Source organism: Brassica rapa, unplaced genomic scaffold, assembly GCF_000309985.2.
Source record: "Brassica rapa cultivar Chiifu-401-42 unplaced genomic scaffold, CAAS_Brap_v3.01 Scaffold0760, whole genome shotgun sequence".
NCBI lineage: Eukaryota > Viridiplantae > Streptophyta > Magnoliopsida > Brassicales > Brassicaceae > Brassica > Brassica rapa.
Genome location: NW_022610700.1, coordinates 9,507 through 22,389, shown reverse-complemented (window position 1 = coordinate 22,389; position 12,883 = coordinate 9,507). Strand labels below are relative to the sequence as shown.

Sequence of the window (12,883 nt, the reverse complement as noted above, 5' to 3'; positions counted from 1 at the left end):
TGAATGCTACCTGGTTGATCCTGCTAGTAGTCATATGCTTGTCTCAAAGATTAAGCCATGCATGTGTAAGTATGAACGAATTCAGACTGTGAAACTGCGCATGGCTCATTAAATCAGTTATAGTTTGTTTGATGGTAACTACTACTTGGATAACCATAGTAATTCTAGAGCTAATACGTCCCCGACTTCTGGAAGGGATGCATTTATTAGATAAAAGGTCAAGGCGGGCTCTGCCCGTTGCTCTGATGATTCATGATAACTCGACGGATCGCATGGCCTTAGTGTTGGCGATGCATCATTCAAATTTCTGCCCTATCAACTTTCGATGGTAGGATAGTGGCCTACCACGGTGGTAACGGGTGTCGGAGAATTAGGGTTTGATTCTGGAGAGGGGAGGTAGTGACAATAAATAACAATACCGGGCTCTTTGGTAATTGAAATGAGTACAATCTAAATCCCTTAACGAGGATCCATTGGATGGCAAGTCTGGTGCCAGAAGCCGCAGTAATTCCAGCTCCAATAGCGTATATTTAAGCTGTTGCAGTTAAAAAGCTCATAGTTGAACCTTGGGATGGGTCGCCCGTTCCACCTTCGGTGAGCACCGGTCGGCTTGTCTCTTCGGTCGGCGGTATGCTCCTGGCCTTAACTGGCTGGGTCGTGCCTCCGGTGCTGTTACTTTGAAGAAATTAGAGTGCTCAAAGCAAGCCTACGCTCTGTATACATTAGCATGGGATAACATCATAGGATTTTGATCCTATTGTGTTGGCCTTCGGGATCAGAGTAATGATTAACAGGGACAGTCGGGGGCATTCATATTTCATAGTCAGAGTTGAAATTCTTGGATTTATTAAAGACGAACAACTGCGAAAGCATTTGCCAAGGATGTTTTCATTAATCAAGAACGAAAGTTGGGGGCTCGAAGACGATCAGATACTGTCCTAGTCTCAACCATAAACGATGCCGACCAGGGATCAGCGGATGTTGCTTTTAGGACTCCGCTGGCCCCTTATGAGAAATCAAATTTTTTGGGTTCCGGGGGGAGTATGGTCGCAAGGCTGAAACTTAAAGGAATTGACGGAAGGGCACCACCAGGAGTGGAGCCTGCGGCTTAATTTGACTCAACACGGGGAAACTTACCAGCACTACAAAAAAAAGGGGTTATTGTTACAATTTTTTGAGACTAATTTTTTCAGTCACATATTTGTGACATAATAGAGACTATTTTGTTACTTATATTTTACGTTACAAAAAAATAGCTTCTTCGTCACAATATCGTGACTAGTTTTTATGTAACAAAATTTTGTCATAATTAGTGACATATATAAGACGAAAATAAATGTAACAATTGTCGTGACAAAATTGTGACTACTTTCACTGTTACCAATATGACGAATATATGACTGAATCTTGTGTCGCCGTTTATGACGATAGAAAGACTAAATGTTTGTCACGAATTCCTACAAAACAATGACAAAAAAAATTGTTGTAAGTTGTGACTTTAAAATATAGCAATTACGTTACAATAGCTGGTTTCGCTACACTATGCAAGTGGCTCGTTTGGTGGCATGGTCTCTTATCGTTCAAGATGTCTAAGATAAAGAAACACTTGTCTACCATTGAGCTTTGAGTCAGGTCTGTGTTATTACACACTTTTCACTTCTCCCACGGTATTTTGTTTCAGGTTACATGAAGGTCACTCGCTACAATTGACTGGTGCTTTTTTTATCAGTGCATAAGCGGATGAAGATTAAGTTTTCTTAGTGACAATATCAATTAGTTAAGTTTAGGAATCATTAAACGTGATATGCACATATGAATAAAGCAAGCAATTAATATAGTATCCGAGCAGAGTAGGGTATATCCCAATTTTTTTCTCAGCAGTCTTGTTCCTCTCTTCTTCTTCGCTATTACTCTGCAACGTCATACTCTGTTTCTCTACAACTTTTTTTTCTCGGATTCTTAATCTTCATTATGTTAAGACTCAACAGCAGAGAGAACACACAAGATCCTCATAGTACTCTCCTTTGTATCAACACGTTAAGTGTTATTAAGCTGATCACAAATCTCAATTATTTGAAGTGGAGCAAGCAGGTTCGGGCTTTCCTTGAGGCTCATGAACTCTCCAACATTTCATTGAATTCACAGACGTTGCTCCTGCAAAAACGTTTACATGTTCACTAGTCTGATAAAATAATAACGTAGAAAACGCAAAACACTAAACCGTCTGAAACACAACAAACCGTTTCTTTCGTTTTCTGCACAGCTCACTCCATCAAGAGTCTGCTCCCTAACAAACCAGAAGATTGAGAAGGATGAGCAAGCGATGAAGAACGAGAACTCGTGAACTGCAGGCGGTGGTTTTTGACTCCCTACACCGGCCAGCGTCGCTGCGTCGGAGAGATTGATGCTTTCCTATCGACAAAGAGGCAGCACACTTCCACCCCATCTTCCTGCGAGAGCCTGAAGAACCGGAGCAGGAGCTCCAAACGAACAAGGCGACACGACTGACTACTGAAACAACACCGTACAAAGGAGAACGGACTGAGCATGTCCTCGAAGCTCAAAGTCTCCGGTAAACAGCAAACGAGGACACCTTTAGCAAACCTTCACGTGGACATATAAGCGACGATTTGCTCCTGCTTGGCAACCTTCGTTATGTTTATTTTTTTTTTTGTAACAGGAATTAATTTCCTTATTAAAAAGAAACATTTGTTGGAGAAAAGGAATTTCCCAATAAGTACAAAACTAAAACTAAAACTAAAACTAAAAGGAATAAGTATATTTTAGATATGAATCTATCCATATATTATATAACGAAGATAAAGAAGAATCGATAGCGAATAAATACATCACCCTTCTCATAATGTGACCTTATATTATAAATTCAGCCACTCCATCATCCATCGAGTTGACTTTTGCAGTTTTATATTGATATAATTGTCATCTCCTTTTGGTGAGTTATTGATATACAACTGATATTTTTTCGTAAGTTTATGTTTTTATCGTTTCTTGTTGAAGCAAAATCTAATTATACTTTTTTACAGATAATTTTGATGTCGTCTACTAACGATATTAAAATCTTAAGAAGGTGGATGTATGAAAGAATCGATCATACGACTAATCAAGTCTCAGAAGAATTTTTCCAAGGATTAAGGAACTTTATACAAATTGCAAAGAATCAACAGCTTTTTATTGAAAGTGGGAAACTTTTCTGTCCATGTTCGAAGTGTGAGAACGGAAAATTACTACAAGAAGATGTTGTTTCGAAGCATTTATATAATAGAGGATTTATGTCTAATTATTGGGTTTGGATTTCTCATGGAGAAGATTATGATATTCTAAATAATCATTCTGAGGTTTTTGATGATTTTGAAGATGGTGGTGAAGATCCATTGCAAACTGAAACTGCTACGGAGCCAGTAAATCCTTATGTGGCTATGGCTTCTGATGCTTTTCCTCATATGGAAGAAGAACCGAATGCTGGAGCAAAAAGGTTTTATGATATATTAGATGCTGCAAAACATCCCATATATAATGGATGTAAAGAAGGTCTTTCGCAGTTCTCATTAGCATCTCGACTCATGAGTTTGAAGACAGATTATAATCTACCTCAGAACTGTATGGATTCAATTTCTCAGATGATGCAAGATTATTTACCTGAAGGCAACAATTCAATGAATTCATACTATGATATAAAGAAGCTTATGCGGTTGTTGGGTTTGCCTTATCAAAAAATTGATGTTTGTCGAGATAACTGCATGATATTTTGGAAGGATGATGCGAAAGAGGATGTGTGCAAATTCTGTAGGAAAGACAGATTTCGACCTATTCAGAAGCCTGGCCAGAAAAAGGTTGCATATCAACAAATGTTTTATTTGCCGATAGCTGATAGACTACAAAGACTATTTCATTCAGGTAAAACCGCAAAAGATATGAGATGGCATGCAGAACACACGTCGAATGCTGGAGAGATGTGTCATCCCTCAGATGGAGAAGCATGGAAACATTTTAATAAGGTATTTCCTACTTTTGCTGCTGAACCAAGAAACGTTTACCTTGGCTTATGCAAAGACGGATTCAGTCCATTTGGTATGTCTGGACATAACTATTCTCTGTGGCCTGTTATCATGACTCCTTATAATCTATCACCAGAGATGTGCATGAAACAAGAACTTATGTTTCTAACGATTCTTGTTCCTGGTCCAAATCATCCGAAGAGAAGTCTGGATATTTTTCTTCAACCGTTGATAGAGGAGTTAAAGGATTTGTGGATTAATGGCATTCAAACTTATGATATTTCTACCAAGCAAAATTTTCAGTTACGGGCAGTACTTATGTGGACAATTAGTGACTTTCCAGCTTATGGTATGCCTTCTGGGTGGACAACTCATGGTCGACTGGCATGTCCTTATTGTATGGATCAGACGGATGCATTTCAGTTGAAAAATGGTAGAAAGACAAGTTGGTTTGATTGTCATCGACGTTTTTTACCGACTGATCATAGCTATAAGAGGAACAAGAAGAACTTTAAAAGAGGAAGGGTTGTCGTTGATGGTCCACCTGAAATACTTACAGGCGAGGAAATCTGGAATGAAGTCAGCCAGTTGCCAAAAACAGTTGGTTGCGGAGGAAACCATGGGAAATTAAAAGGATATGGTGAAACTCACAACTGGCATAAGCAGAGTATATTTTGGGAGCTGCCATATTGGAAAGACCATAAACTTCGTCATAATCTTGATGTGATGCATATCGAAAAAAACTTTCTCGATAACATCATCAATACTTTGTTGAATGTGCAAGGGAAGACAAAAGATAAGATCCAATCACGACTTGATTTGGCAGAGTATTGTAATCGCAAAGAACTGCATTTAACAGCTGATGGAAAGGCACCAGTCGCCATTTTTAGACTACAAGGCGATGTAAAAACAGCTTTTCTAAAATGGCTCGAAAAAGATGTGAAATTCTCTGATGGATATGCATCAAGTCTATCCAAATGTGTTGATTTATCAAGCGGGAAATTATCAGGAATGAAAAGTCATGATTGTCACGTTTTAATGCAACGACTACTTCCAGTTGCATTTGCCGAGCTGATGGATAAATCTGTTCATGAAGCACTATCAAGTAAGTATTTCTCTTTGCAATTTTTAAATTACTACTAGAAATAAATTTGAATGCATAATCTAAATTTAACTTCCTTTGTTTATAGGTGTTAGTTTGTTTTTTCGTGATATTTGCGCAAAAACGTTACATGAAGACAATCTTGCATTATTGGAAAAGAACATTGGTGTGGTTCTTTGTAATCTGGAAAAAGTTTTTCCTCCATCCTTTTTTGATGTTATGGAACATTTAACCATTCATCTGGCACACGAAGCTAGACTTGGAGGACCTGTGCAGTTTAGATGGATGTATGTTTTCGAACGACAAATGGGACTGAAAAACAAAGTTAAAAATAAAGCAAAAGTTGAAGGTTCTATTGTTGAACAATATGTCAATGAAGAAATTTCTGCTTTTGGTACTTATTACTTTGAGCCACATATCAAGACAAAAAGCCGAAGAGAAGATCGACACTATGATGGATGTAGTCAAATTGATACAAACGAGAACGATGAAGTGCCAGATATTTTTCATCAGCAAGGAAGAGGAAGTGGTAAAGAGAGAGAAATATGGCTTCAAGATAAAGACTACATTATCGCGCATACATATGTTCTGCTGAATTGCGAACAAGTAAGGCCATTTGAAAGGTAACTATAATTAATAAATACATGTATTAATTTATATTTACACAAACTTTAATAGAGAAACCCATCTTTAAGTTTTATAATTTTCTTTTTGTAGGTTATTTGATGAGAATATGACCACTTCATATCCTGGAATAAGTGAAAATGATCTAAGTCAGCTTAAAGAAAAAGAATTTGCAAAGTGGTTACAAAATCATGTAAGAATTTATAAAAATTCTTTACATTTTTGATACTTTAAATTTATATTAATTTATTATTTTGTCAATACATATCAGGTGGAGAATAATAAGATAAATATTCCGTGGTTACAAACGTTTGCACATGGTCCTATGACAAAAGTTACTTGTTGGCCGATATATTTTTGTCGGGGATATATATTTCACACATATGACCATGGAAAAGACAAAACAAATGCAAATTATGGAGTTTGTGTGAAAGACACAACATCTCATGGATCAAGCAGAGAACCTGATTTTTATGGAGTATTACGAGAGATCTATGAGCTCCATTATCCTGGACCGGTCCATCTTAAAGTTGTGCTTTTTAAATGTGATTGGTATGATTCAACCATTGGAAAAGGTGTACGGGTGAACAAGTCTGGGATTATTGATGTTCATACTGGAAAGCGTCATGGAAAATATGATCCCTTTATTTTAGCTTCACAAGCAGATCAAGTATGTTATGTTCCGTATCCACGAGTAACTCAGAAGAAAGACCATCACTGGAAAGCAGCTATCGTGATTCAACCACGGGGAAAAATATTGGTGAATCAAAATTTTGATTCCACTGCAATGCAACATAGTGATGATAATTCAGTTGTTTCTACTGATCTACTACAAGTCGAAACATTAGTAAATCTACAAGGTCAAACTGAAAATCTCGAAGATGTAGAAGAAGAAGCAGGATTAAGATCAGACGAGGATGAAAATAATGATTACGAGTTAACAGATAAGGAATCTGATTAAATTTGGTGTCGTAGTTTTATATTTTATATGATTGACCGAGTTTTATGGTTTTGGAATTGAAATTTACACTATTTATTTATTATCTTTGATGTCTTTTATATGACTGACATGTATTATACAACTATTATAATGTTCTCGTGTCGACACCGAAAGGTCACCGTCCGCTTCCCTTATTAATTTTTTTTTCTGGTCAACCTCTTTGATTGTAATGAGAAGCAATAAAGAAGCAACCAAATCTCGACCAAAACAGAGACTAATAGAGGAAGAGATCTAGTTTCCTTCTTGATTTCTTCTTTGATTGGTATGCAGAAGCTTCAGTCTTTAACCCCACCAGTACATGTTCAGGCGCGGCTCATTGTCAGCCCATGGATTCGGTTCATCCTGGAGCCGTTACGATGCACAAAGTTATGAGCGAAAGAGTGAGTACGGGATGATTCAGAACTACAAGGTGCTTCAGGACGTGTTTGAGAAACTTAAGCTCACTAAGGTTCTCTTTCAGTTTCTTAATCGATTATTTAGGGGTTTGATTTAGTTATAATAGAGATTGTAATGAAACTGATTTTGTTTTGTGAATTTGGGCTGTGTAGCCCATTGAAGTGAGCAAACTCGTTAAGGGTAGGCCACTAGATAACTTGGAGTTCATGCAATGGATGAAGAAGTACTGCGATTCTGTTACTGGTGGCCAGCCTCTCAAGTGTGTTTCACAGCTATCAAAGCCTTAGCCTTTGTCCTTGTTAAAGTTGGCTTAATGTTTCTGATTGTCGTCTGTTGCAGATTCTGAAGAGATTGCTTTATCTCTTACTTCATGGTCGGATTGAGAGACGATTTCAGCTTGTTGATGTATGCTCAACTTCTTCATGTGCCTATTGGTGAATGAAGGACTGAAAAGAGAGATGGCAAAAAAATTCGCTCGAGAGATACACTCATTATTATGAACGCTGGGCAAGTAATCAGACGGTATGCACAATTTTTTATACTTGTGCCTTAAAGTCACTTGAAAGCTTAAAGTGTTCTATACGCTCTACTTTTGTTTCTCTGGTAAAATAGAAAATCATGAGATATTTTGACTTTCCACCTGCGATAAATACCATTGTAATGAGCTATGACAAGATAAAAAAAATTGTAGCATGTTGGAGCTACTTTGATTTTTCATTTGGCTTTCTTTATTTGTGAGCATCGGAAATGTGAAGGGTGTGGTTGAGTAATCGCTTTTTACTGACATGTATCTTCTAGTTTATAAGGTGAACCAACTAATGTATTTTTAGTCTATTAACAGCCCATTAACTAGATAAGTTTAGACTCTCGTTTCTTACTTGGCTGCAACACTTACAAGACATTATATTCTATACCTATGTCTTCCTATCTCGTCTTCCTATCATATGTATTTACTTGCTTGTATGATTTGGCAGTCGAGTCAAAGAGCTGTGGAGGATCTGGAGAAGCTTAGTGACATTCAATGCACTGGTGAATCTCAGCTGAAGTTCATCACAGAGGCGTGGCTTCAGGTTAGCAACTAAAATATATAAATAACTAATGAGATTTATGTACCACATCTCTCTGAATGCACAAGTATAAAAAATTGTGCATACCGTCTGATTATTTTGCTCGTCATTGCTTGCATTTGGCAGGATTTTTACTGGCGCACTTTGACTCTCATCTCTGCACGTGAGTTTTGTCTTTCAAATTTTACCTTTTCTTAGATTACTATGAGATTTTTAGTACCTCTAGGTGATTAGTAAAATGAGAGTACTGACTTTAATGCTGACTTAAGTCTAAAGCTAATGTTTCTAGCTTTGGGATTGATCTTTTCATACTTGTTGTGGATCACTGCAGGTGATCATGATGCTCGCTGCAGGTCACTTCAAAATCCGTAACGCTTTGCCAAAACCCATCTAGACTTACCCGTTAGCTTACATCTCATTCCACACTTACTCCATTGAGGTTTATCTACACATTCAAAACACCATAGAAAAAAAAAATATTTGCTTCTTCCAGGGGAAACTCTTTAGACATTATTGCTTATTTTGAATGTTTCAAGGTCTTTTGGAGTACGAGTATCTGGGGGAAGCGTTTGCGGTTGGAGAAGTGAGGTATACTTGTTTATTTTGCTTTTTTTTGTCTATCTTTTTCTTAATGGCGCCTTGCTTTCATAATGGCGCCTTACTTTCATAATGGCGCTTTTTAAGTTATGGAGATATTTAGAGTTTCACTTTAGAGCGGCAAAACCTAAAAAATTAAGTGTAAACCGGGAAAAATCCCTTAAAAAGTGGTAAGAATATTCAAAAATATCATAATATTTGACTAGTATATAAAGGAAGTAATATTAGTTACCTCTTCTCACGTTAAAACCTAAGAACCTAAACTACAATTTCAAAGCCGTCAAGGTCTCAGATCCCTTTGGATTTTTTTTGGTGCAGTTAATCGTTTGTTTGTTTTTGTTTATTGTTTGTTATGTGATGATCTAATACTTTTGAGGTGCATCTTTTTCTATGATTTCTTTTGTATTATTATAGATGCGTCCACCAATGATGTTAGGCGGCCGCTTGTTTGGAAGATCATCTCTTCAATCTGTTGGTCTCCAAAGACAGAGGGAAGGAGCTGCTGCAAATGCCCAACCAAGTGAACAAAGGGAAGAATTTGTACCTGTTGAACAAGATTCTTGAGTGCTTCATCCATCTAGAAAGAATGGAGCTAAATGGTATTGTGATATATTCTGAATTACTCTTCTCTGATTTACAAGTTATATATATATATATATAACAAACTCAACTATATCTGCACAGGTTCAAGAACAACACTGAAATATCAACACGTGTAAGGAAAATCATTGAAGGATGTTTTAAAGGACCATGGTACAGCTGGAGAAAAGTACCCCAGTTTTACAAGGATGCTTGGTATTCAACGTTTAAGGTGTGTTTCTATCTATTTTTAACATCAAATAAGTATTTCCTTTCTTCCACATTTAAGAGTTCTATTTTTCATGAACCGTTTCATTCAAATCCTGTTTTTTTGTTTGTTTTTAATAACTCTAATCGCATTATTTTGATTCTAGACTAAGTATGAGTGGAATGTCTCCATCGAAGATCTAGTGAAAGCTAACTTTGATGAACTAGCTGCCACTCGCCTCAAAGGAATGGTGAGCCTTGCAAAATCCAGAGGAGTGAAACCTGATTGGATTCTTTCAGAACATTGGAGAGTAATGTCAGATTACTGGAAGACACCAAAAGCCAAAGAAAAAAGTGAGAAAGCTCGTCTGGCTCGTATGTTTAACCGTGATGGTTTAGGTCCACACAGCCACAGATCAGGCTCACGTTCCTATGCTAAAGTTCAAGATAATCTGGTAGTGTACATATTATTTTATTTCAAAAGAAATTACTTTTAATTTTAAAATGAGTTTACAGCTTATGTTAATATTTTAGGTGGCAAACAACGAAGACTCTTCCTTCATTGCTGTGATGAAGAAAACCCACCAGAAATCTGATGGAACATATGTTGATGAAAGGGCACGCTTAGTTGCAGAAAAATATGATGCATATGTTCAAGAAAGATTGTCACTGGTTGAGCCTTCTAGTGGAGAGGTTTTGACAGATCCTCTTACTGTCGAGGAAAGAAATGAAATCTATGTGAAGGTAATTTTCTATCACATTTCAGATCTGTTTTTTTTTTCAGATTTTCTTAAAATTTGGAGATACAATTGATTCTTTGCATAGCTTTGCTTAATTAAAGTTGTCTGTGCATTTTAATTGTATATGTGTTTACGTAAGTGTTATATGTTATTTAGGTTGCTGGAATATCAAAACAAGGTCGGGTATTTGGACTTGGATCACTTCAATATGGAGTTTATATGCCACTAGATGGGTCTACAGTTTCACCACAAGCTGTTGAAGATGATGGTACTTTAACTCACAGAGTCAAAGAGCTGGAGTCAGACCTGCAAAAGAGTAATGAAGAAAAGGTTCAGTTTCAGAACAGGATTGAAGCAATGGAGAAAATTTTGATGTCTGCTTTTGGTGAAAATGTGTTGACTCCAACAGATACTACCACACCCGTATGAAGTTGTTTCTCAGTTTGGTGTTTTAGCTTGGTGTTTTTAGTTTGGTTTTCATTTGGTTTTCGTTAATTTACTAAGCAGATTCAGTTTACTTATAAACGAACTGTTGTTTTATGCTTCCATTTAATATTTAAATTTAAATAAAATCCAAGCAGTTCTATGAGAAATTTATTTACATTATATTATTTGCAAATTTGATATTTAATTTCAGCTTTTATTTATAATTTCTATTGTGCCAATAAGTTAATAATAAATTACAAAAAATTTGTGACAGATGTTAAATAAAGAAAATTAGCGTTCTAAAATTGTAACCAATTGAAACTGAGATGTTACTATTTTACTGTCATAGTTTGTGACCTTTAGTTACATTTCTTTCGTGATAAAAAGTGACAAATTAATAACATAATGAATGTTACAAAATACAACAATTTTGTAACATAGTTATAGTATGTATTTAAGACGGATAAATATCTTTTCTTTAGTCATTAATTATTACGTTTTGTGACTATTTTTTTGGTTATAATAGGATACAAAATTAAGACTTTAAATTAGTTACGAGTAGTGACGGTTTGGGACAATATAATATGTCAGAAATGGTGATGGTAAAAAGACTATAATGTCGTCTATATTAGTGACATTTTGTGACAATAAATTTGTCACTACAAGTGACATAGTTGTTACTTTAAACAGTAGCAAATTAAGACAGTTTGTGACAATTTGATAAGTAAGAAATTGTAACAGTTCTGTTACCAATATACAACGTAACTATGTGTGACGATTTGTTACAAAAAAATTAGTCACAAGAAATTGTGACATTTTCGTTACTCCAGAACATTTGTGACACACGTATTGCAACCATTAATAATTGGTAACAAAAACGTAACAATGATGATATTGTAACGAATTCTTCTCTATTGTGACAGTAAATTTCGTCACAATACCCTTATTTTCTTGTAGTGCAGGTCCAAACATAGTAAGGATTGACAGACTGAGAGCTCTTTCTTGATTCTATGGGTGGTGGTGCATGGCCGTTCTTAGTTGGTGGAGCGATTTGTCTGGTTAATTCCTTTAACGAACGAGACCTCAGCCTGCGAACTAGCTACGTGGAGGCATCCCTTCACGGCCGGCTTCTTAGAGGGACTATGGCCATTTAGGCCAAGGAAGTTTGAGGCAATAACAGGTCTGTGATGCCCTTAAATGTTCTGGGCCGCACGCGTACTACACTGATGTAATCATCGAGTTCACACCTTGACCGACAGGCCCGGGTAATCTTTGAAATTTCATCGTGATGGGGATAGATCATTGCAATTGTTGGTCTTCAACGAGGAATTCCTAGGAATTCATCAGCTCCCATTAACTACGTCCCTGCCCTTTGTACACACCGCCTGTCGCTCCTACCAATTGAATGATCCGGTGAAATGTTCGGATCGCGGCAACGTGGGTGGTGTAACACCCTGATCCGGCCGACAAGGCCGTGGTCGAAACCTTACATCACCTGGTACACTTCCTGGCCGAACCTCTTAATTTGTGCCCTTAATTTATAATATCGCCTAAAGGCGAGGGCTAACTTAAACCTTAGATAAAGACATCCCTAGTCATTAATAGCTTAGATCCTTTCAACAGATACGCAGCAGATTATTCTCTAGTTAACCATTGGTCTAAAACCAATCTAACACTTGTCTGGTCGAATCACCTTAGCCTTGGTCAGTTTACTCAACTACCAATTAGCTTAAAGGTCAATCCTAAACCCAAACTAAGCCATACGATTCTGAGGTTCCGTTCCCCTAAACTATTCTATCTAGATCTACATAAGTAAATGCTAGATCATACCTTTGCCACATCTATTGAGCTTATTAGCTCATTGGTCCTCCATTGACTCAAATTTCTCTTGCTTGACAGCTGAACCCCGATCACTTAATGATATTACTTAAGGTCCTTATTGTGACTCCTGCATCAAACAACTCTCCTAGGTACTTAGTCATTTAACCAACCATCCCCACAGACATAAGTAACCTTTCAGAAGTCTTTGAAAGGACAAGGGTTTGCATCTGGCCTTTCTCGGCTCATGCACAATCCGAAATCCTTTTGCCTTATAGGCAATAGTACCAAGTCCATCTTCTGGACTGACA

General features: G+C 36.9%; 2 protein-coding genes across 2 annotated transcripts; both read left to right on the top strand.

Annotated features, from left to right (window-relative positions):
• The first annotated feature begins 2,947 nt into the window (after positions 1–2,947).
• On the top strand, positions 2,948–10,921 carry LOC108870611. The gene is made up of 4 exons (XM_033283487.1): positions 2,948–8,208; positions 8,332–8,368; positions 8,537–9,515; positions 9,998–10,921. Exon 1 carries the CDS (start codon positions 2,994–2,996, stop codon positions 5,157–5,159), a length of 2,166 nt encoding a protein of 721 aa, XP_033139378.1. The 5' UTR covers positions 2,948–2,993; the 3' UTR covers positions 5,160–8,208; positions 8,332–8,368; positions 8,537–9,515; positions 9,998–10,921.
• On the top strand, positions 7,134–10,925 carry LOC108870583. Its single transcript, XM_033283486.1, has 10 exons — positions 7,134–7,190; positions 7,291–7,401; positions 7,478–7,543; positions 8,113–8,208; positions 8,537–8,558; positions 8,742–8,793; positions 9,487–9,613; positions 9,756–10,043; positions 10,123–10,332; positions 10,485–10,925. The coding sequence occupies exons 1-10, from the start codon at positions 7,134–7,136 to the stop codon at positions 10,755–10,757; spliced, it is 1,302 nt and encodes a 433-aa protein (XP_033139377.1). The 3' UTR covers positions 10,758–10,925.
• Positions 10,926–12,883: the final 1,958 nt, after the last annotated feature.